We start from the raw sequence: 22,307 nt of genomic DNA, 5'->3' as shown, positions 1-22,307 counted from the left end.
GAGAGCGAGATGCCTCTGAAGAGCACCTCATTACAGTCTTGAAGAGCTAGTTATGAGAGCAGGAAGACATTCTCAAAGAATAAGCTGCTTGAACTTAACAGCTAATAAGATGCTGTTATATTTTGAAAAAATGCAGATTCATAAAGAGTAGCTACTTGAGTTCATTCAAGTGTCAATGTAAAGCTATTCTGATTATCTTTATATAAATCTTGTCTGTTTCTGAAATGTGCAGTTAGATCACACCACAAAACCTAGCACACATTTATGTCTGAAAAGGTATAAGTAGGCCTTTTCCATTTCAACCATTTTAAAGGTGCTAAACAAGAGAAGGATGATTACTAATTTCTTCCATTCTTAATGTTTTTACCTCAGCATAAATTGGTTTTCTCTGAACTGTGTGAAATGTGAGCATACAGAAAATCAACACTGAAAGAAAGAAGTGCTGTTAACTTTGTCAGAAACTTGAGTTTAGGAGAGGAATAATACCTTGGTAATTACAAAGATTACTTTTACATTTTCTGCATTTCCCCTGCAACAGTAAAGGCTCCTTCCATTTATTTGCACAGAAACATCAAAGATAGTCTCAGGGGATCTGCAGAATTTCAGTGGTCTGTCTTTATTAAAACAAGCTGCTTTAATTAGCCTAATATGTGAAATGAAATCAATCAGTAGTTAGTATCTTTGATCAAAATCTGTACTAAAGCTAATTTCTTCAGAATGTTTGATTTGCAAACAGCAAATGAAACAGAACATGTTTGAACAAAGCTAATTAGGTGTATATCTAGCAGTAGTTTTGGTGGGGTGTATATATTAATAGCCATCACCTTTACATAAAATCCCAGTGAGCATTTTCTGGTGGACATAATTTACAAGATATTGGTTTTGAAAAAAGTGAAAGAGGTTTGCCCCTTCTGAAAGCTGGCTCACATGTGTACCTGTTCAAAAACTCCTCTATTCTGAAACAGATGTAAAGTCCAACGTTAAGAAAATAATCAGAGATGATATTAAAATCCTACGCCACACAATGTCAATGCAGGACAGGGGTGCTTGCACTGTAAGGGAAGTCTATCAACTGAAAACAAAGAGAAAATTATTGCTTTGTTTCTCCAACTTCAGCTATATTGTCTTTTCAACACTTCATTTGAAATCTAACTCTTGTTGACAGAGGTTGGGAAGTAAGCATATTAAGGGATGCTAAACTTAGCATCCCTTGAGAAGCCTGAATAAATAGCTTTGCCTTTTCTGTCTATGTGCATGTTTGTACCTTCCTCATGTTTTCAAATTCAGCTCTGTTGGAAGCTTTGCCTCCACCTCTCTGAATAAGTCATGGACCAGGCTAAGCACTAAGTTTATATGTGAGTATATCCGGAACATGTCAGTGAGAAAATGAAATGAAGAATACATGAGGAAGACTCAGCTGTGGATGACTTCAGGTGTCAGACCTGCTGCACACAGCTGCTTCCATCCTAATTACCAAGGTTTGTGCTTACTCACTATCCCATGAGGGGTCACTCCTGCTCCAATGACCCCTCCCCATCCTCCCTGTGTCCTTTTTTTCTCCTGTACCTCCTCCCATGCCCCTCCTGCCTCTCTGTACTACAGCTGTGCTGCTGTTGTAGCCCCCCAGCCCCAGTGAGGGCTCTTGCACTGTGATACTGCAAACATTCAAACCCAGGCAGCTGTGATGCCACCCTTGAACCTCCCCATGGCTCTTGTAGGCACCACAGCTTCAGTTTGCTCATTTTCAGCCTTGCAAACAGCACGGCTGGGTGAGGCTGGCACTGGAGGGATGTGAGAGTGGAAGCTGTGAGCCATTGCTCGGTTTATGCATTGGCTTAGCTAACACTGCATGCATGGTGTCACATCGACATTGCACATTTAGGGAGTGATTCATTTCTGGCTGCAAGCTCATGCCACCTCCACATATTTTCTGAGAGAAACCTCTTACAGCACTTCCTCAGCACTACTCACTGCTCTCAGCTCAACTCTGCTGCCAGGAGCCCCCTGCACACCCAGACTTCCCTACATGTAATTTCAGCATCTCACTTCCTAACTGGAAATAGTTTGTACTGTAATGTAAGGAGATGACAAGCAAGAAAACAAGGAAGAACACTTCATGTCTTACAATCAAATTATTTTGATTTGAACAGTATCATGTTTTTCACCCATCCAGCTGGACTCAGTGTGCCTTTGGAATGAAACAGCATCCAACTATACACTGCCCTTCAATCCATAACCTGCCTTGCAGAGTGCAAGAGAGGCAAAAAGGGACACCGACACATCATGCTTGAAATGCCTTCTGTTTCCCAGTTAGAAACATCCCAAATCAGTGCAAATCTTTAGTCAAAGGGAAATTTTGTTCTGCTGGTGCCAAGCTTTGCATAACAGAGCCAAGCACAAATGCTAAGAGCTGAAGTGAAATCATGCTAGTCAATGAGGCAGAGCCTGCTTCTTCAAGCAGCAGTTCCTTTGAATTAAGGGTTATACCTTGGTCAGCACATTGAACTCCCACTGTGGGCTTGGGGATGCCAAGAAGGAGGTCAAAGAAGTGCAACATTAATAATGTCATGTTTTAAGAACAAACCATTGTCTGCTCTGCCTAACTGTGCTTTTGTTCTTTCTCAAACTCCATGCTCATCAGTTACTGAGTGCTGGGGTTTTGCTGCACTGGTTCTGCTAATCATTGTATATTTTATGTTGCATTTAGCATTTCGTCAACCATGAAAGAATCTGGACTTAAAATGGACGGGTCACAGTGAAATAGAACTTCAAGACAAAAAGAGAAATAGATTTAAGTGGAATGGTCAATTTGAAATAGACTTTTTTCCCTAGTGCAATTGAATTTGCGTTCATTTTCAATTTAAATAACAAATAAAAAATGAAGTATTGAGTCATCACAGCTGCCAGATAACTGTCAGAGCTACACTGGGTTAAATTAAAATTATACTGCAGTAACTGCTCAAAGGTAGTTAAAATAGAATTAACTGAGTAAGCAATTTCTTTTCCTTTCTACTCTGTTTTTTCCTGCTGCAATGCATGTCGTTTTTAGGTACAGGAATATAACATTTATTCTACATTTCTGTGCTTACTTCCAATCTTTACAATCTTACTGATAGTTGTAAATTTGTTAAAGCTGGCCTAAACCCTTCCAATCAAATGCACTCAGTTATGTCCCAGGGAATAACTACTGCCTTCCATTGTAAACCCTTTCAATCTCATTTCCACAACTTTTAAAAGCCTCAGCTCAGCCCCAGCAAAGACAGTGTTAAAAGACCCACTGTGGATGGTTCTCAAGGCAAGATGCATAATTAAACTTTCTAGTTATTCTCTTAGTCTGTTCTCCAGAAACCCAATCTTCCAACAGCCAAATCATCTGCAAATGCTACAAGCAGAACACAGTTATCCTTGTTCCATTCTGGGGAATGCAAGCAGGCACTAATCCCAAGCACACTGGACACTTATGTCTTCACAGTCCTTGTGTAAATGACACAGCATGTCAAGGAATACTTACTTTAACTGCTGCTTACCCACCTTATGGCTTTTCAGACATTTTACTTTTGCTAAGGACAGAGGCATAGAAAACCACGAGGCAGATTAGAAGTAAAAAATCAAACAACCCTAAAATGTTATGCCTGCTAGTAAGGCAGTATGAATGCTATGGAAGATAAAGCTATTTTCATTCACCCAGCACTGAGCCTGCAACTTGGAACCTGCTGTTCATCCTGATCTCTGATGTAGAAACCAGGAGCAATAGCTCTTAATTAACCTGTTTTGTTAGTAGCAAAATCAGTGACACCTGACCTACTGCAGATTTCTGTGTCACAGGTCATGTCCCAGTTGGATTCTCCACTTTTAAATAGTGGTGAGCTGACATTGCAGCCTTTACCACTGTGGGGGAACTAAGTCGTAATTCTCTCCTCTACCCACCTGTGAATTTTCATGAAACTTGATGGAATTTCACACCTTTGAAGTCTCTACCTCACTCCTGAATTTGCCTGAAATTGGTCAACATATTCAAAAAAGGGAATAGGGAACAGAAAAAGAAAAAAACAAATATCACAGCTTTATAAATCTTATTTCTTTGTGAAACCCAGCTAGAAACAGAAGTTAAAAGCAAGGGAATTCTTGCAAATACACTACTGACACTTACAGGCAATGCAAAAAAAGAGTGATACTATGAAGGAATGATACTGTACTATTTGTAAGTAACGTAGTTACTTATTAGTAAACTGCAAGTTACTAATCAGTAAACTTATTAGTAAAATGCAAGCTAAATCCATCAGTTCCTCCTCTGAGCTTAACACCACTCTCAATTTATACCAGAGAAAGCTCTGCATTATGAAATTAATCATATTTCATGATGCTTGGCTATGATCAGTCTACTGTGAGGTGCCCATTGGACATGCTGTTATTTAACCAAGATTGTTACTTTTTCCAAAGAGAGAAAGGAAATTGTTAAGAATTTCTACAAATTCCTTCCTCCTTCTTACACCTTCCTTTACCCAGATGCCCCAAAGACTTTCTATGATTTCCTCACATAAATAAAAGTATTTAGGAAGCCAAGCTAAATCTACAAACAAATCACATAGTATCTCAGATCCTGTCTGACATAGCCAGGCAATCTTAGCAGCAAGAGCTCTGGGTTTTTTTCTTCTATTTAAGAAATATAGTTTCAGGAAAGTGTTCCTGATAAACTTCTTGCACAGGATGAGATCATCTGCTAGGGTGGAGCTGATCATGTAGCTTGTTGCTGCTCAAACTGCTATTTTGCTCTCTTCCCATCCTTTTCCCAGTTACATGGTCCTGGCCAAGCTCTGGCACTTAAGTGATTCTGCCCTCAGTCAATTCAACTCTCTAAACCAGCAGGAAAGAAAATTCAGTAAAACAAAGTAAGCTGCTTTTTGTTTTGCCTTGTAGAAAGGAACTTACTGGTCCATTCATGCTTCTCTAAAGCTTCTCAGAAGTGGTGAAACGAATAACATTTTGAGGCAGATGAAGTAGTTTTAAGTCAACTGGAAATCTCTGCTTTTCATATTTAATACAGTCTGATACGAAAAAAATAAATTAGAATGTAATTAAACATTAAAATTAATGTTACTTACTATTTGTCTTCTGTTTTCTACCAGGTAGATGCCAACAATCCCTAGGAAAGATCCAAAGCCAAGCTAAGGCAAAGAACAAAACCAACAGAAATGCATGAGGTCAGCTTATCTGGGTAACATACCAACACACACAGCAATATCTGAGCTAATGCACTACACAGGTGGGCTAAATGGGGTGGGTCAAGGAAAAGGTGGAAGTTACTGTTGGACATAAGTCATATAATGTAATGGGAAATGGACAGGACTGCAGGTCTTTCGTAGTTCAGTGAAAAATTTGTCACGCAGTAAACCGAAGTCCGTAAAGACACACGTCTATAACCTGACTACTGTTACCATTGTCATGTACAGTTTACACATTGTAAAGCAAAAATCTAAGTAGGAGATACAAACACTTACATTTAGTTCACACATAATAATTTTTGAAAATTGCAAAGCTGTAGGCAATTGCAGACAGTTTTTTCTCAAAAAATTGCTGTGTTCCCCAAAGTTCAAACCCTTAGTTACACCTGTTTGATTTTAATGATTAGACACTATCACACAACCCAGAAAAAATCCTTGTTAAAATGCTAAAAGGACCAGTACAGTCAGCTGCACCACCAACAGCCACAGGAGGCAGAGGGGAGGGAGGGACACTGAAGTAAGCTGGCCTTAATGTTCCAGTGTTGCTTCAACATGGGCATGGTAGGGAAAGCCTCCTCCTTATGATGGGCCATGAAGGTTTGGAGCAGTAGAAACTCCTTGGATTCCCAGTTCAAGCCCCTCTCTGTAATGAGGCCTCTGAACTGAGCTCAGAGCCTCTCCTCCAAGCACAAATTAAGTTTTTAAGGACTACATGTCCCAGCCAAGGGCTTAAGCAATGCCCGTAAATTCCTTGCTGTTACGCACAGCTGCTCAGCGCAGGAAGCAAATCCCCTGCAAGCACTTCAGCCACTCAGTATCACAAGAGGAATCCGTCACTTGCTTTCAAGAAAGCAACTGCAGGGAAAGGAGATTTGCTCTTGAGTGCTTTGGGAAATTTATGTGAAAGGGAGACGCAAGGACTAAAAGCAGAGACTTTGAAAGAGTGGGCAAGTACACCCATGCTGACAGCTAAATAGCAGAGATACTTGGAACGGTGAGCAAGGACACTCTGTTCAGGGGACGGCAACTTTGCAAATGAAGATAACTACATCAAAATGACAGCTGGTTCCAAGCCCCATTTTTCATTCCAACAGGAACAATCCATAAAGCCTCATTTATGGCTGATGCAGGGAACACAAAATGAGTAATATCCATCCAAACAAAAAGAATGACCACAGAACAATAACAATTAAATCAGAAGAAGCAGAATCATAGAGATCATGATGAAAGCCTCAGCATTACTGAGATTGTTTTGAGTCATATGAGCTAGTTTTTTGTCTTTTTAGACAACAGGTTATTTGGGAGCTCTGGGAGTCCAGTTCAGTATGGTGCTGGGGACCCTGTTGAAAGAGTACAGAAATGGCAAACAAAGATAATACAGTAAGTAGTCACAGAGAAGTGACATTAAATATTTAAATATAAACAATATTTATAAAGAAATGAGGCTGAAGCAGTTCCGACTCTGTCTTTGCAGACCATTCCAGAAATGCAAATTCCAAACACATGCTCAAGCAGTAATCTATTAAATGCAGACACCTTCCAAAGAGTAACTGTATTAACTCATCTACACACAGAAATATTTTATGTTCAATTACTTTGGATGCATAAGTTCAGGTAATACCTGACACTATAAAGATGTATTTAGAAAAAAGATTTTTTTCAAAATATATTACAAGTGATTACATATGCAGGGAAATTAAGGCACTTAACTCTTCTTGAAGCCAGTGGGAACTTGGCAGAAGCCAAAGCATATTATGGCTCTAACCCTAAAGACCTGTTCTGTAAGTACTTCTAGAAACAAGTAAATCTCTGCCAATGGATAGTGTTACTCATCTCCATAGGTGTCTTCAAGGCAGGGTTAATTCTGCATGGCTTTTAAGACCAAAATTGCTTACCTTAGGTCAGTGGAGCTTTTATCTCATCTACCAGCTGTAAAATTAATATTTTACTACTGAATTCTATGAGAACTAGACCTTATTTTAAATTTAAATTAACACTGTCTGTCCTCATATTCTTGCTTTTCTCTGAGCCCAGCAGTTAAATATGTAGTGACAAATTCACTCCTCCGATTTAGGTATGTGAGTCTGGGATCAGAGCTGTGCTGGTTTTCTAAGCTCCCTCTACTGTCAGCAGAGAAGAGAGGCACCTTTTGAGGGCTATTCAGGTCATTCTGAAGGAGGTGATGGTGAGAGGGGATTCTGCCCCTCTGCTCTGCTGGGATCCCACCGGAGTGCTGCCTTCAGTGGGGCTCCAGCATAGCAAGGACATGGACATGCAGGAGTGAGGATAGAGCAGGGCCACAAAGACAGTCAGAGGCTGGGGCACCTCTCCTGTGAGGGCAGGATGAGAGAGTTTGGGTTGTTCAGCCTGGAGAAGAGAAGGCTCCGAGGAGACCCAATTACTGCCTTCCAGTTCCTAGAGATGTCTTACAAGAAAACATGAAGACATAAGACAAGAGGTAATCTAATCTAATCTTCAAACTGAAAGAAGGTGGGTTTCGATTAAATAGTAGGAAGAAATTCCTTACTGTGAAGGTGGTGGGACTGGAATAGGTTGCCCACAGAAGTTGTGAGTGCCCCAGCCCTGGGAGTGTACAAGGCCAGGTTGGATGGGACTTTGAGAACCTGGTCTAGTGGAAGATGTCCCTGTCCATGGCAGAGGAGTTGAGACAACCTTTAAAGTCCCTGCCATCCCAAACCATTCTATGATTCTGCGACAGTCAGTGTGCCAATGCTGCACTGGAGTCAGTCACTTCTGGCAGTGAGGCAGACACATAACAGTGCTGTCACACACCTCTGACCAGGCTTTTGGCAAGACACCATGTAAGATTTGCATAGCACTTTTAATTCTTCCTAAATGTTTGTGATATTTAGTATCTTGATGACATTTAGATTGGCAATTACGATGTATAATTATTAATAAAATATTTCATTTTCAAAGTATTCTAATAAATTCTTGCTTTTTCTATCTGTTTATTAATGAAAAAAAATTTTTAAAAACTATTTTAGCAGGTGATGTTTTTCAGATGAATGAGTAGACATTCCATTATTCCTACAAGAAACAAAATGCTGAAATGACCTGTTTTGTACCCATGGTTTATTACTTATTATACTTATTAAGAACAGCAGTTTAAAAATGAAACTTTTATTTAGGGATGAATGCAGATAATGTGGTCTTAGAAAAGATTTTATGTCAAATTTTGGAAGAAGAGATCTTTATCAGTATTAATCTATCTGTTTGAGGTTAATGAACGAGAAAATCACTCTGTTAAAGTCTTATTCCTGGAACTGCTTTTTGCTCTATTTTTAAAACACCACTCCTTATAGATCATAATCCTAAAATTATCTTTCTGAAAGTCCTGCTCTCAACATAACACTAAGATGTAAGAGGAATTGTTTAGGAGGAATAGTTCTAACTCACAAATTATTAATGGTGTATGCACAGTATTAGAAGATCCATATCCCTCTTCCCTGGGCATTTCATTCCATAGAGAGCAAGAAATTACAGTACCTTACTTTGGCAGTAGTGGAGCCACACATCTAAGTAGTGTCTAACTCTAAAGATGTTAGAAAGAATTTCTTTCTTCACCTTGCAGCCTCTACCTCCCATTGGTTGACTCAGCCTTTCTCTATTTGCTACCCATATTCCTTGTATTTAAAACTCAAGTATTTAATTTATTTTTTTTTTTTTTTTTTTTTACTCCAGGTGTTTACACACTTTGGGATATAACTGATCCCTTCTCCTGGGAGTTGAACCAGCAAGGGGCTGGCAGGCAGGGTTACTCCTCCCCAGAAGCCACGGAGGCACCACAGGGCAAAGCAGGCAGAACTTGAACCTTGTGCCATTGCAGGAAGGCTTTTAAGCAGTCTGTTCCCAAGGCAAAATCAAGACTAAGGATTTTGTAAACAGGATCTTTTATGAGAGAACTGGCAGCAAGCCTGCAAGAAAGGATGCTAGGGAGAAGTCTCCACATGTCCTTTTGCAGGGCTTTCCCTGCCATGGACACAGCAGAATTCCTGGCACACAGACACAAGAGTGGAGCGGCTCTTCCTCCCATCAAAGCAGCAAACTTCTAAAAGGTTGTTCAAATCTATCCCATGCTACTGTCCAGTCATACAGACACCCACCTCTAATGGAGACCTGTGGGGGTCTAGCACAGGTTTTCACACAGTGCCCTGAGCCCAGCACAGTGCAGTGCAGCCTTGAACTCCTTCCATTCCCTAACAGCCTCCCCTTCTGGGCACTTCAGAAAAATAATTTACCCCCATGCCTTACAGCACACGGGAACTAGATCAAAACAAAGCAGCATCTCTCTCCCGTGAAATGACATGGTACTAATGGGTTGTTTTTTTAAATCTATCAGAGCTTCCCATTTACAGCTCATAACAATTTATTTGGATATACCTAATATTCTAAAATGGGGTTTTTTACTTACAACAATGCCTGGGTAGTAGCCTCCCACAGTAACATTTTCTGTTCGTGTGGTAGCTGCCAGACCTATGGTGAGTATGAAAACAGACACCACCAGCAGTGCAACTGTGAACCAAAGGGAAGTCTTCTTCCTTTTTGCAAACTGTCCTGTAGGGAGTGAGGGGGGGAGAGGGGAAAAAGAAAAACAGCTTTTCATTGCAATCATGGCAGAACAAATACAAAATGATGAAAGATTTTCTTTTGTTAATCTTTTCTGTAGATAACCCTCTGTTGTTCTCTGTTGTTATCCTATTGCAAAGGTTCCACACCTTCTTGGTTATTTTCAGGGGCAGCTCCTCACAGCACTGACTCCTTCTCAGCACAGCCAACAAACTCCATCTCCAACCTCAACCAGCCAACCTGCTCTTTTATAGTACCCCTCTTAATTGGATCCAGCTGTGGCCTATTAAGGGCAGGCTTGTTCTTCATTCTTGATAATTAGCACAGCTGTAACTCTTTAGGGGTGAGATTACTTTCACCACTATCTCTATTCTCCTACCTTTTATCTAACCACAGTTCTCCCACTTAGGAAAATTGCTGCCAGACAACAGAAGGAATTTTTAAACCCGCAGAGGTAGCTGGAGTGTTGCTTAATGCACACACATTGGGAACAGGCATGAGATGAGTTTTATTAAACTGAACTCTAAGTCAGTGACAATAATAATTATGCCTTGTCTTCAGTAACATTTTTAATTGTTGTTCACATTGGTGAGATCCTGCAGGCTTTAAATTCTTACCTGTGTGAAGTGCCAATTTGACTTATCTGGCCTGAACATAATAATGAATATTTTAAACAAGATTAGCAGGCGGTCTGCATGCTATCATGAAAATGAATGTGCTCTTCATATTTACTGGGGTAAGAAATCTGCATCCTTGAAGCAAAGCTGTAATAGAGTTTATCAGGTAATGATACATGAGACTTTTCCAACAATGGCTGCTCAGTGGAAACCTTTCAGTCTCACCAGGATTTGGGTCCAGATACCCCAAAGTGAAAACCAGCACACCCATCTCCAGCTTGCAACCTGCTCCAAGGCACTTAACCATGTTACCCAGTGGCAGATCTGAGCTGTAGCCAGAGGTTTCTCAAACCAGGGCCCCAGCCCATAGCACAGACTTATGTAAGACTAAAAAAGCCATTATACGTGACTCTAACTAACAAAAGACACCCAAGTGAATCAAACTGTGGTCCCCATTTTTGGTGTTCTCACTTTGGAGTGTACAGGATCACCCTGCAGCACTGGGCCATGCGATGCCATGGTACCATACACTGCACCTGGGCAGGATGGAGCTCCTGAGAAAGCACAGCCTGGCCACAGCAGGGCCACTCTCTCTCCCTCTGTGGCCTCAGGAAGCTGCCTGACTGCCCAGCCTTGGGACAAGGCAGAGTCTGTGATGTGGCACTGAAGCCTGGAGGCAGCAGCTCTCAGCAGCAAGGAGGAGGTGAGAGGGGAAGGCAGGCTTGTGTGGGTCAGGCTCTGGGGGCACTGCTGGAACCAAAAGCAGGGGAAATGCAGGAAAGACAAAAAGAAAGCAGAAGCCATTTGCAATGAGTCACTTGAGTTTTGTGGCCATTTTAAAGCCACGTAACTCACGTAAATGTTTATAGTTCAAAATCCAGACTAGATTAGTGATGTTTGCAAGCCAAGTCAAATAATTTCAATCACTAAAAAAATTAATTTATAATAACAATCTGTGTTTGCAGACATTTCTCCAGTAGAACAACTAGTCAAAATGATTCCAGTCTTTTAGTATGAAATACAAGCAACTTTCCTAAAGACAAATACCATATATTGAGCTTACAAAAGTCTCTTTCACCTGCATATACAAAGTCTTCCTGCTAAAGATAAAGAAATAACTCCTAAGGCTCGCCAAACACCTCTCCTCCAGCCTGTGTCTCTGCTATCTTCCTCTGGCAATTCCCTGTTAATCCATGGACGGTCACTGGGCACATGGAAGCAGAGAGGTTCTTTGTTAGCAAGCAGTTTTTCACCAAGTGTGTGGAGTGAAGATGGTTCTTTCAGAGAAGCCAGTTCATAGGGCCAAGAGGGAAAACTAGATTTTAGATGTACAGCTCCCCAAATCAGCTGTCATCCCTACAAATTAAAACTATTCATTCAATATATCTTCCAGATTGTAAATAATATCTGATGCCCTTGCCATACCTTATCATCTTTGAAAAGTCATGGAGATAAAAGAATCCCCAAAACTAAAGAAAGGCAAATGCTGCACCTGTTTTTAAAAAGGCTAAAATGAAGATTCAGGGGATTATAAACCAACCAACCTCACCTTGGCTCCTGGGATGCTGGGGCCAAAAAGGTGGAGTAAGTCTTCTTGTAAGACATTTCTGGGCACAGAAGGAAAAGGTGACTGGCAACAGTCAGGATGGATTTACCAGAGCCAAATCATGTCTGACCAGCCCAGGTGCTGGCTATGGCAGAAACACTGGACTTGGGGAACACTGGATGTCTTTTGCCTTAATTCTAGCAAGGTTTTTAACATGATGCCAAGTTCTGAGCAAAGAAAGGAACAACACACTGCAATGATGCAGGTAAGGGACTGCCAGGCTGCAAAGCAGCTCTGCTGGAAAGGACCTGGGGGTATTGGTAGATGATGAGCTGATCATGAACCAGCAGCGTGCCCTAACAGCAGAATCCTGGGCTGTACTAACAGGAGCATCATTAATAGATCAGAGGAGTAACTACACCCATCTATTCAGCACTTTTTAGATGACACAATATTGCACCCAGTTTTGGACCCTCAGCATAGGGAAATACATAAATTAACTGCAATGAATTCAAGAGAGGACTGCAAAGAAGGTCAGGGGCTGGCTCTCTCTGTGTGAGACAGGCTAAGGGAACGGGGCTTGCTCAGCCTGGAGATGAGATGACTTTTGGCAGGGCTAGTTGCAGTCTTCCAATTCCTTTGAGTTGTTGTCAAGAGAACAGACTCTGGCTTTTCATAATGGTGCACAGCAGGAGGCAAAAAGACAGCAGACAAACTGAAATACAAAAGTGTTTCAGACTGGGTATAAGGAGGAAAAAAAATCAACCTTAGGACAGTCAGACATTGGAACAGGTTGCCCAAATAACTTGTGCCCTCTCCAACTTTGGAGGTTTTCAAGATTCAAGCAGAAAAAGCACTAAGCAGCCTAGCCTGATGTCATAGTTAATCCAGCTTTGAGCAGCAGGTTGGAATTGCAACTGAGGTACCTACCTGAATTCTTCTATGGTTTAATGATAGTCAAGACAGCTAGAGTAAGAGTGGGTTGGGTATGTGTGCTCATATCTGCTGATATGAAGCTGCAGCTACAATGCAGACATACTCTAAAGGGACACAGGAACACAAACCTTCCCAAAGCCAGTGGGGCACATGCTCCCCAGCCAAGACTTCTTGAAACCACTGAAAAGTGCCTGAGGAGCCAAGCCTCCTCAGAGCAGCACCTGTACTGGCAAAGGTTGATAAGACTGGATGGAGATAAACTATGGCTCCAACTCTCCCTCCTGAGTTCTGATTATAAATAATGAAAGGCATGAATATGATTGCCCTGAGTTGCTGGAAAATGTCTTAGGAAAAGCATGCTCTTATTTGTAATTGGAATAGATCTGATGTGGATTTAGTAAGACAGAATAGAAAAAGATGTCATTATTTGTAGGGACATTTTTTGTTATGAACTACATTTTTACATTGAAATTTACACATGCTAGAATAAATTTATGAATGCAATACTCTTCATCCTTATTGATATTTTATCACCTGTAGCTCAAAATAGAGGGAAATATCCAATTCCACCCCCCCTTTTTCGTAGTCTAGGAAACTCTGATAAATAACCACGTTGTTAACTATGAACTCCACCCTTAGGAGAGATGACTTATGTGCAGGAGCACATAAAGGCCCTTTCTGGAGAAGAGGCTGGCACATGCAAGGACTTATTCTCAATGACTTCCACATGCTCAGAAAAGATGGATAGAAATCAGCCTAAATTGGTTTTTATCATGGCTATTTGGTTTTCCTTAGTCACAACAATAAAAATCTTTGCTCTATCAAAGTATGTACAATTATATGCATATAAGCCACCAGCATACTGGGAGGCCTATAGCAAAGCAGCTTAATATTTTCAGAAGTTACTGCTGCAAAGGGTTCCCACAATTAAAAGGCTTCCTTTTGCAATTTCAGTCATGTTGGGTCCCACCATTTTTCAAGCCTTTGTTTAGTGCTGTTTGTGGCAGTTGCCATGCAGTTTATTTGGGTCTGTTTTCCATGTACCTGCCAGCCAAAACCCCATGCCAGACCCAGAAGCCCTGTCTCCAGCTCAGCCTGTGTGCCCGGCTCAGCCTTCTTCCCTGACACTCTGTGGCAAGGCTTGGACTGAAGGCTGGCCTTGCACAAGAATAGCAGTTAAATTAAGAGCAGAGGAAACACTGCAGTCAATTATTTGTAGCCTGAATTTTCTTCCAATACCAATGTTCCTGGAGTGCAGGAAACACTTAATGGAGGCTATTCGCTTTCCAATTTTTTTAGTACTGAAGTAACTCTCAGAATAATTTTGACATTTATTACCTTCAACTTCTTCAGCAATGATTGGTATGAATATTATTAAGCTCCTAGTCTGGACCTTAATGCAATTTAATTATAATTTTAAATTCTTTAGCATACCAAAACCGAGTTTGTAGGGAGAAACTTTCTCCTATCCTTATTAGCATTAGCATGGGGTCAGTAGAGGGTGTGAATATGTTATTAACCCCTTCTGGCAATATACTTCAGCAGTTTTGGCCAGTGAAGTATTGACTGAGCCTTGGGCACTGATTTTTTTGCAGTATTAACTGCAGCAATAGGCACTACAGATAAATTAGAGAGGTAACAGAACTTCCACATGACAGGCTTGTGCTTTGCCTGGCACGGACCTAAACTGTGAACAAAAAGGAACAGCCACAGAAACACTCTCTGCTTTGCTCACTAAACATCTGTCAGGAAAAGTATCTGCTTGATACTTTTGAGAAAATGCCACCAGGACAAAGAAGAGAGACACCAGACTGCTGCCTCCTTGGGACTGAGAAAGGCCTGTGAGGAGGGAAATTGAGATTACACTCCAGAGAGCAAAAAGAAAAAGTGCCTGCTGAAGACCACACTCTGCTGCACTCAGAAAAAAAAACTTCTGTCTGTTCATCAGCTGAGAAAACAAAATTGTATTACAATGCTCTGTTTGCAATGGGTGGGGATTAAATTAAATTTATAGGAAGACTATGGAAAAATAAATGGTTTTGTGGGGAGGGTATGCATGAGATCGCAAAGTGGTGAGTCTAATCATGAATAGTAAGGTCTGGATTTGAACAAAGCAAAGACTGCATTTAGAAGGGGAATAAATTAATTAATGATGAAACATGTCTGTGGCACAAAATGTGTCCAGGGCCCACGGGAAGGAAAGAATAGAATGAAACAGCATCTCTCCACCTTGGAATACCTCCATAAAATCTGCAACTGAACTAAAAAAGTCTACATTTAGACCAAAGAAACGATACTTGGCTAACTTCACTACTTCTTTTAAAATTTATCTTCAGGCATCATAAAGTTAAAAAGTGTGGCATAATTTTGGGGGAGAAAAAAAGTCACTGTAGGATGTAGCAGTTAGCTGGGCTTATAATCACATTTGGTGAATACTAGCATACATAATTTCATACCTTCTTCTTTGGTCTAGTTATGGTAATCAAAATGGAAACACTTCTTTCAAGTAATGCCCCAGCCCGATGTTTATTTGCATCTTACTATGAGAAAAAGAAGGAAACTTTTGTAACAGGAAAAAAACAGTGCATTTTTATTATGTAATGGATACTACTAAAAATTGTGACATGTTTCAGAGAGTGGCACTAAGAGCACAGAAAAAGATAATTTAAGTGGAAATTCACCACAGACAAACCTTTGTACCAAATGTATCTGCTGTTTTGCTGCTATTGAGAAAATTTTTAGGAGACTTTTGGAGCTAGATTATAAATTTTCAATTGCTGCATCACTCACTTCAGTGACATATCTCTCTCAACTACAGTTTTGTGTATTTTAAAAACTGTTTCATGCCAGTGAAATTAAATTAATCCTATATGGCCCCCGAAAATTAAATGTGACGGATTGAGATGCTTAAAAGAGATGCTCACACCTGCTGTTGGTGATTACTTTCCCTTTTCTGATTAAATGCTTGACTTGTCCAGAGTGCTGAACTAATTAAACCAGATGCAACAGTATTCATTTCAAGCCACAAGACAGCAGCTTTTATCAGGCCCATCTCTTACCTTTTTTATTAATTTGTTGAGTCAACTTCTACAAGTGCATTATACATTCAAGACCATGGGAAACAGTTTACGATTCTACTACAAAATATCCATACTGAGCAAAATGAAAAAGCAACCCACAAGCCCTGCTACACTATGTCGTAGGGCTATAGTAAGTGATACCATGCAGTATCACTATGACCTCATGGTTTTGGCAGCAATTGTTTCACCAATAAATAATTTAACAAGCAGCTAATCGCTAGTTTATACCTGGCATACAGATTCTTCTTTTTCCATGACTACCTGAAAATGTTTTTAAGTTACAGCACATTTTCAACACCAACATAATTTTTCTTTCAAGTTTAAGACAAAAATTAAGATCTGGTACATTTTTCATTCAGCTGTTAAGATCCTGGAGTGCATATCAAAGTCTCTGCTTATCCTTCCAAACGTTACACAGAGTAATTGCCAACAGTAAGTTCCATATTTTCTAAACTTCAACAAATTCCTCTGGAGTAAGGAAATACTTGACCTTTCTTTTGCCTAGGTGTTTGTGTTTCAGGACGCACGCTGCAAACACAAGCCACACAATCAGGAGAACCATGAGGACGAGAGCGAACCCAGCCCTGTCCCCAGCACGCCCCGCAGCACGGCGGCTCCCACAATCATTCCCTGTCCGCGTCCCGTACCGAGCCCTTCCTCGGAATGCCAAACCTCCAGCTGGGGTTCGCCCGGCGCAGCTGAAAGCTCCGAGGAAGAGCCGGTGGTTTTAAACAGCTGGGCGAGCGAGCGGATGAGCGGCGGCGATCCCGGGCTGAGCCCCCGCTGCACTGCCGCTCTGCGGGGCACAGCCGGGCACAGTCCCAGCCATGCCATGCCATGCCATGCCATGCCATGCCATGCCATGCCATGCCATGCCATGCCATGCCATGCCATGCCATGCCATGCCATCCCATCCCATCCCATGCCATCCCGTCCCGTGCCGTCCCACGCCCCGAAGCCCCGGGGCAGCCCGGCGGCCCAGCCCCGCGGCCGGGGCGGCTCTGTCCCGCACCACCACGGCGGGGCAGGGCCGGGCTCACCTGCGGGGTCCAGCACGGCCAGCGGGCCCGGCACGCCGGCGGCGGGCGGCGGGGCCATGCTCTGCCGGGGCTCGCCGGCCGGCCCCGCTCCGCTCGGCGCTGCCCGGGGCGCGGCGGGGCCGGGGCGGGGCGAGGGCGCTGCCGCCGCCGCCGCCGGGGAGCCCCCGCCCAGCCCGGCCGGCCCCGCTGGCCGCAGCCCCCGGGAGATGCACCCACCGGCCGTCTGCTGCTTCGTTCATTGCGTGTCCTGCCCGTGCCTCAGCCCTGGCGTCGCTCCTGGATTTCCTCTTGGCCAGTTTGACACCTGGTGGAGATCAGAATTGTCCCAAACTTTCCTTTCAGGTTTCTTCTTCACTTAAAAATATATATTTATATATAAAAATCAGAAATAAAACGAAACAGCAATGAGAAATATGAAGTAAATTACTAAAGCTGGCATCTCAGAGACATAGGTTAAAGAAGGTGTAGGCTAAGACAGGAAATGTCAATAGCCAAGAGATGTCAATAGTCAAGAGAACAGGGCTGTTCTTTTTCTCACATGATGTCTATCAATTTCTCATCCTCACTGTCTCAGTTTTTTTTTCTGACTCTTGTCCTGCTGCTTCCCAGGAGCTGCCAGCTGTTGCTTCTAGTGCTACTTATTGCAGGGTTGTGTGACATCTGCCTGCAACAGAGTCTAGCAACAACTGAGAAGAAATAGCCAAAGGCACTGTGCTGTTTTGATGTCCACTGTTCCTTTTGTCTGATTTCCCTATAGCACAGAACATAATAATTTTATTTTGTGGAAAATGTTTTTGATAGGCTGCCAGGTGTTTTGCTTATGTTGTGTTCTCCCACTTGCAAAAAGCACAACTCTACTTAACATTCTTGTTTTTCTTCTGTTCCAACCTCTGAGTGTATATGTATATACACTCTTCAGTTTTTGGCAGATTTCCCCAGGAAATGGTTAGATGAAAAGAGACAGCTTTCTCAGGTACTGCCCCTGTAGTGTATAAAGATAAGTAAACTAGGAGCCAAACACAAGTCCACTTTTTTCTCTTTGCATCCTCTAACCTGAAGAGGTAGAAGAAAGGAGAAAAAATAGGGTGAAGGTAGTATTTGTACTATTAATTACTAGTTTTTAATAGAAATTAATTAAGTAATAGATTGAGAAAACAGAGATGGTGATGGTACAAATAACAAATTTGTTTGAAAATGGTAGTGGATAAGAGTGATACAAATGCCCCAAAATCTGGTAAAGACTCTCGGGTTTGGGGATGACTATGAATAGAACTTTTCATCAACAGTAAATAACAGCAAAGTTGGGGAAGACTGCAATTCCCTAGACAGATGCAAAATAAAGACCATACACAGCATTTATTATCAGGTCCAACCTGCAATAAACCTTTTATTTACCAGCAGTCACGGTTCAGACTCAACAGCCTAAAGGGAAGCTGTTCTATAATTCTTTTCAGTAAAATATAAGGATATTATAAATCCTTTAAAGATAATTTTATCATAAAAAATAATCTTTGATGAATGGTTAACATTATTTACTGCAAATTTATTGAGAACCAAGAACAAATCTACAAGAATATGCTACAGTCCTGGATACCAGAGGGAAAACATTAAGAAACTATGAAAAATGATTGATAAGGCTGCATGGACCTAACATTTGAGCATGGAAGAATCATGGACTTACTTTAAATCCAAAATGTAAAATCATGTATAGCACTTACATCCCATAAAAGAAGTTGAAATAGATCAAGAATAATTGTGGAGCTAGTGAATAAGTAACTACCTGAAAGTGAATGGACCTACAGAAAATAGGAGAAGTACAGTTTGCAGGATCAGAGGGAAAAAAATCGATAAATATCTATCTGAACCAGATGTTGCAAAGAAAAAGATAACAGATAGCAAAGAATTCTTCATCGACATAAACAGAAATTATTCAAAGAAGCAAGATATGTGGTGGCTAAATGCCAGGGATGAGATGAAGGCTGTTCCAAATATTGCCTCAGTTTTCAATGAAAAGAAAAATTAAGGTGAGAAAGTATTTACAGAGAGCATAAAGTAAGCAAGATAATGTAAAAGATTATATTAGCATAAGTTAGGCTGTTTCTTGTGACAGGTCATGTTTTCTTGGCTAACAGACATTCTCCTTGCCCAGTCACACAGGGTCAGCAAGCCAAGTAAATTTCCTTGGTTCATATAAATAGTATTTATTGGCGCAGTCTAAATATAAATATACATATTATATACATATAAATATACATATACATAAATATAGAAATATACATATATATATACACATACAAATAGTATTTACTGGTACAGTCCCTTGAGAAGTACTTTGCATTAGTTCAGCTGAGCAGTATAAGGGAATCATGCAGGAAGTGAAAGGAACAACAGAAGTAGCCCTCAAGCTGAGATAAATGGCCACTGAATATTTTACTAAAATATGGCTATTAAAAAACAATTTCTGGGCAATTTTCTTCAAAAAATCTGCTTCCTGGTGCCAGTCAGAATCCAGGGTGTGTTTTATTAGCACAAGATTTAAAAGACTGCCTGACTTCTTTAAAAGGGACTTGAAAAGGTAAAGCTATTTACAGCATTGTTCAGAGGCATCAGAAATAAGTGAATGACACACTCATTCATGATATATGTTTGTCAAAAGCAGGTTTAAATTCTTTAATTGCTTTCAGTACACTTTTCACCTACTAATTTCTGCAGTCAGTTTTTGAATTCTATAAACTTTTAGCATTCACAACATGTGACAAGGAGCTCCATGTGTGCTGTGTGAAGGAAGACATGGGATATCCCAATGGGAACAAGAGGCAAACTGAAAAGAGCAAGGTAAAAGTCAAGTTAAATGTCAGGTATATTTGAAGTCACAGGAGAATATACCTGAGGACAGGTACATGGCCCTTACAAAAACACCCCAACAAAACAACAAGCAAACAATTGCCACATGATACCAAAAGACATTGTGTTATTTATATGTTAATAAAGCTAGATAATGAAATGTGTGGATAATGTACTGGAGACCATTCTTGTGCTGTAGCTCATAACGATATCAAGACAACAAATCTCTGAAAACTGAAGAAAAAGTTTTCAGAGAAGTACCTGTTTTTGAAATATTGTCATACTGATAGAGCCTAAGTTTATATAAGGTGCATATGTACCCCTCAAATATGGTTAATAAATGTGTGTTTGAAAGGTACCAACAATAGCCCATCAGAAGCATGACTGAAGAAAAAAACAATGTAGAAATGTCTACACAGTCCAACCAGTCCAAACAGGAATAGATCATCAATTTTTGGAATGCATCAGGAAACTTCTCTGGAAAATGCCTCTTAAATTTCAAAACTATGCCATCACCAAGAGAATAAATCAATCTGGAATGCAGATGTAGTAATGAAATTTTTGTAACAGGCATCATTTCAATTACACTTCTAGATAATTAACATAAAGTTTGATTAATTATTTTTCCTAGCTCAAAGCATCTTAAAAAAATTCCTTTGATAGCATAGTGAATTATACTATCCCTTCAAATTAAGTTTTTTGAAGCCCAGAAGTAAGTGAGACACCCTGTACATTTTTTCATGTCTCTTGGTGCCTTATTTAGTCAGGTGCTCCCATCCATGTCTGCTGTAGTGACACCAAGTCAAGGACAATGTGTAGTACAGTCTCAGTGAGGGAAAAGAGCTCCTCACGCCTCACTTCTCCCACCCAGGCAGGGTTGTTTCCACCATATATTCTGAGCAGCTTTGCTTGGTTGAGTTTTAAGTCTCGCTTACGAAGTTCTCCTTTCCCTTGACAGGCAGTTTTGCAAGTTTAATGGAAAATGAGGAGACTCAAGAGCCAAGTTCCACACTGACAACCCCTCAAGAGCTGTAATGTACCACAACATTTGTCAAAGTGATCTCCTAATTGTTTTACTGATGTACTCCTTTAACTTAAGAACTCACCGTACTCTTCATAAACTCTGGACAATGAATTATGGAATTAGAGCCATATTCTGACATGCACTGCAGTTTCCTCTGAATCAGAAATGTCTTGTAAAGTCTGTAGAATGTGGTAGAGTGGCTCAGCTGGGAAGAAGAGAGAAGAGGCAGAGGGTGAGCAGAGACATGTGGGTCAGCCTTGGAAGCTTGTTCTAGGAGAAAATCTACCAGCCATGGAGAGGTATCCATGTAAAGAGGTATCCAGTAATGATGAGTGAGACTCTTTCTCCCTCTCAGAGGGTCCTTAGGAGCCACCTACCTATTCAGAGGGGAATAAGATGGAAGGCTCTTACTGCAGTCCAGTGTTTCAGCATTTTCACAGCACTCACATCCATTGAAAATATCACAACTGCAGCATTTCTTTCATGTATGAGAGAAGCAGCTTGGCAATTCTTAAAATTGTGCTTGTGTTTAGGAATTAATAAAAATGTGAAGGTATAACAGAGGACCATAAAACCTGACAGGAGGGTCCTCCTGAAGGACATTGTGTGACGGTGGGGGGATGAGGTTTCCTGAGAATCCAGAAAAAGGCAGTGAATGAGATGAATCACTGGAATTTAGCTGGAGACAGTACAGGACATGCAAACAGCAGGTGGGTTCTGAGTGTCAGACCCAAGGTTGTTCAGCTAGAACAGTGATTTACAGTGGCCACTGCTTTAGATCAGCTGCCTTCAGCCCTTAAGAGTCACCTCTACACCATCCCACTTGTGACTGTTCCCATGCTGGCTCAAAACCACCTGAGGAACTCTGCCTTTGCATTTAAAAGGGAGGATGATCCTCTGTTCCCTGTTGATACTTCCATGGGAAAGAAATTCTTCCATTAAAAGTTAAAATGTCAGCATTCTGTCTTTTCCATGCCTAGCCTGGTTCATTATGGCAGCACAAAGGAAGGGCTACAGCCTAGTTTATTTCTTCTGCTTGATTTGAAATTACCAGAATTAATGGTTCATATGGTGACATGGGCTGCTTGTGGAGATAAAGAGGAGATGTAGGGTTGAAATTAAAAAAGGTGACAGGTTTTAAAATGCGTTCTCTACCGTCAGGGTTAAGACACTTTCAGCAGCAGTTCAGAGTCTTACATGTACTTTGTTTTGTAAAATGCTATGCTGCCAATAAAGGAAAAAATAGTTAAAAGTAGCTGGTGGAAAATGACTTACTGCCAAGGAGATTTAACTGGCCAGGAGATGGACTGTGGCTTGCTGCCGTGGATGTTTAGACATACAAGAAGATGACAAAAGATGTAGAGCCATTGCAGCCCAAAGTGTTTCACAAAGGAGAAAAGCACAGCAG

At 41.0% G+C, this 22,307-nt stretch overlaps 1 protein-coding gene across 3 annotated transcripts in view; it reads right to left on the bottom strand.

The window, feature by feature from the left end:
* TMEM255B (transmembrane protein 255B) overlaps positions 1–17,141 on the bottom strand; it is a 67,491-nt gene extending 50,350 nt beyond the window's left edge. For 2 of the 3 annotated variants that reach the window (XM_064407884.1, XM_064407885.1), the window contains exons 1-3: positions 17,032–17,141; positions 9,658–9,800; positions 5,103–5,165 (exon numbers count right to left, since the gene is read on the bottom strand). In XM_064407884.1, the coding sequence (XP_064263954.1) occupies positions 5,103–5,165; positions 9,658–9,800; positions 17,032–17,089 (264 nt within the window). In that variant the 5' untranslated portion in view covers positions 17,090–17,141. The remainder of the gene's footprint in view (positions 1–5,102; positions 5,166–9,657; positions 9,801–17,031) is intronic. The other variant, XM_064407886.1, reaches the window with a different exon arrangement.
* Between the last annotated feature and the right edge of the window lie 5,166 nt (positions 17,142–22,307).

This window comes from Passer domesticus, chromosome 2 (assembly GCF_036417665.1).
Source record: "Passer domesticus isolate bPasDom1 chromosome 2, bPasDom1.hap1, whole genome shotgun sequence".
NCBI classification, from domain to species: Eukaryota; Metazoa; Chordata; class Aves; order Passeriformes; family Passeridae; genus Passer; species Passer domesticus.
Note: the sequence above shows the minus strand (reverse complement) of the source record. Positions and strands in the feature narration are given on the sequence as shown.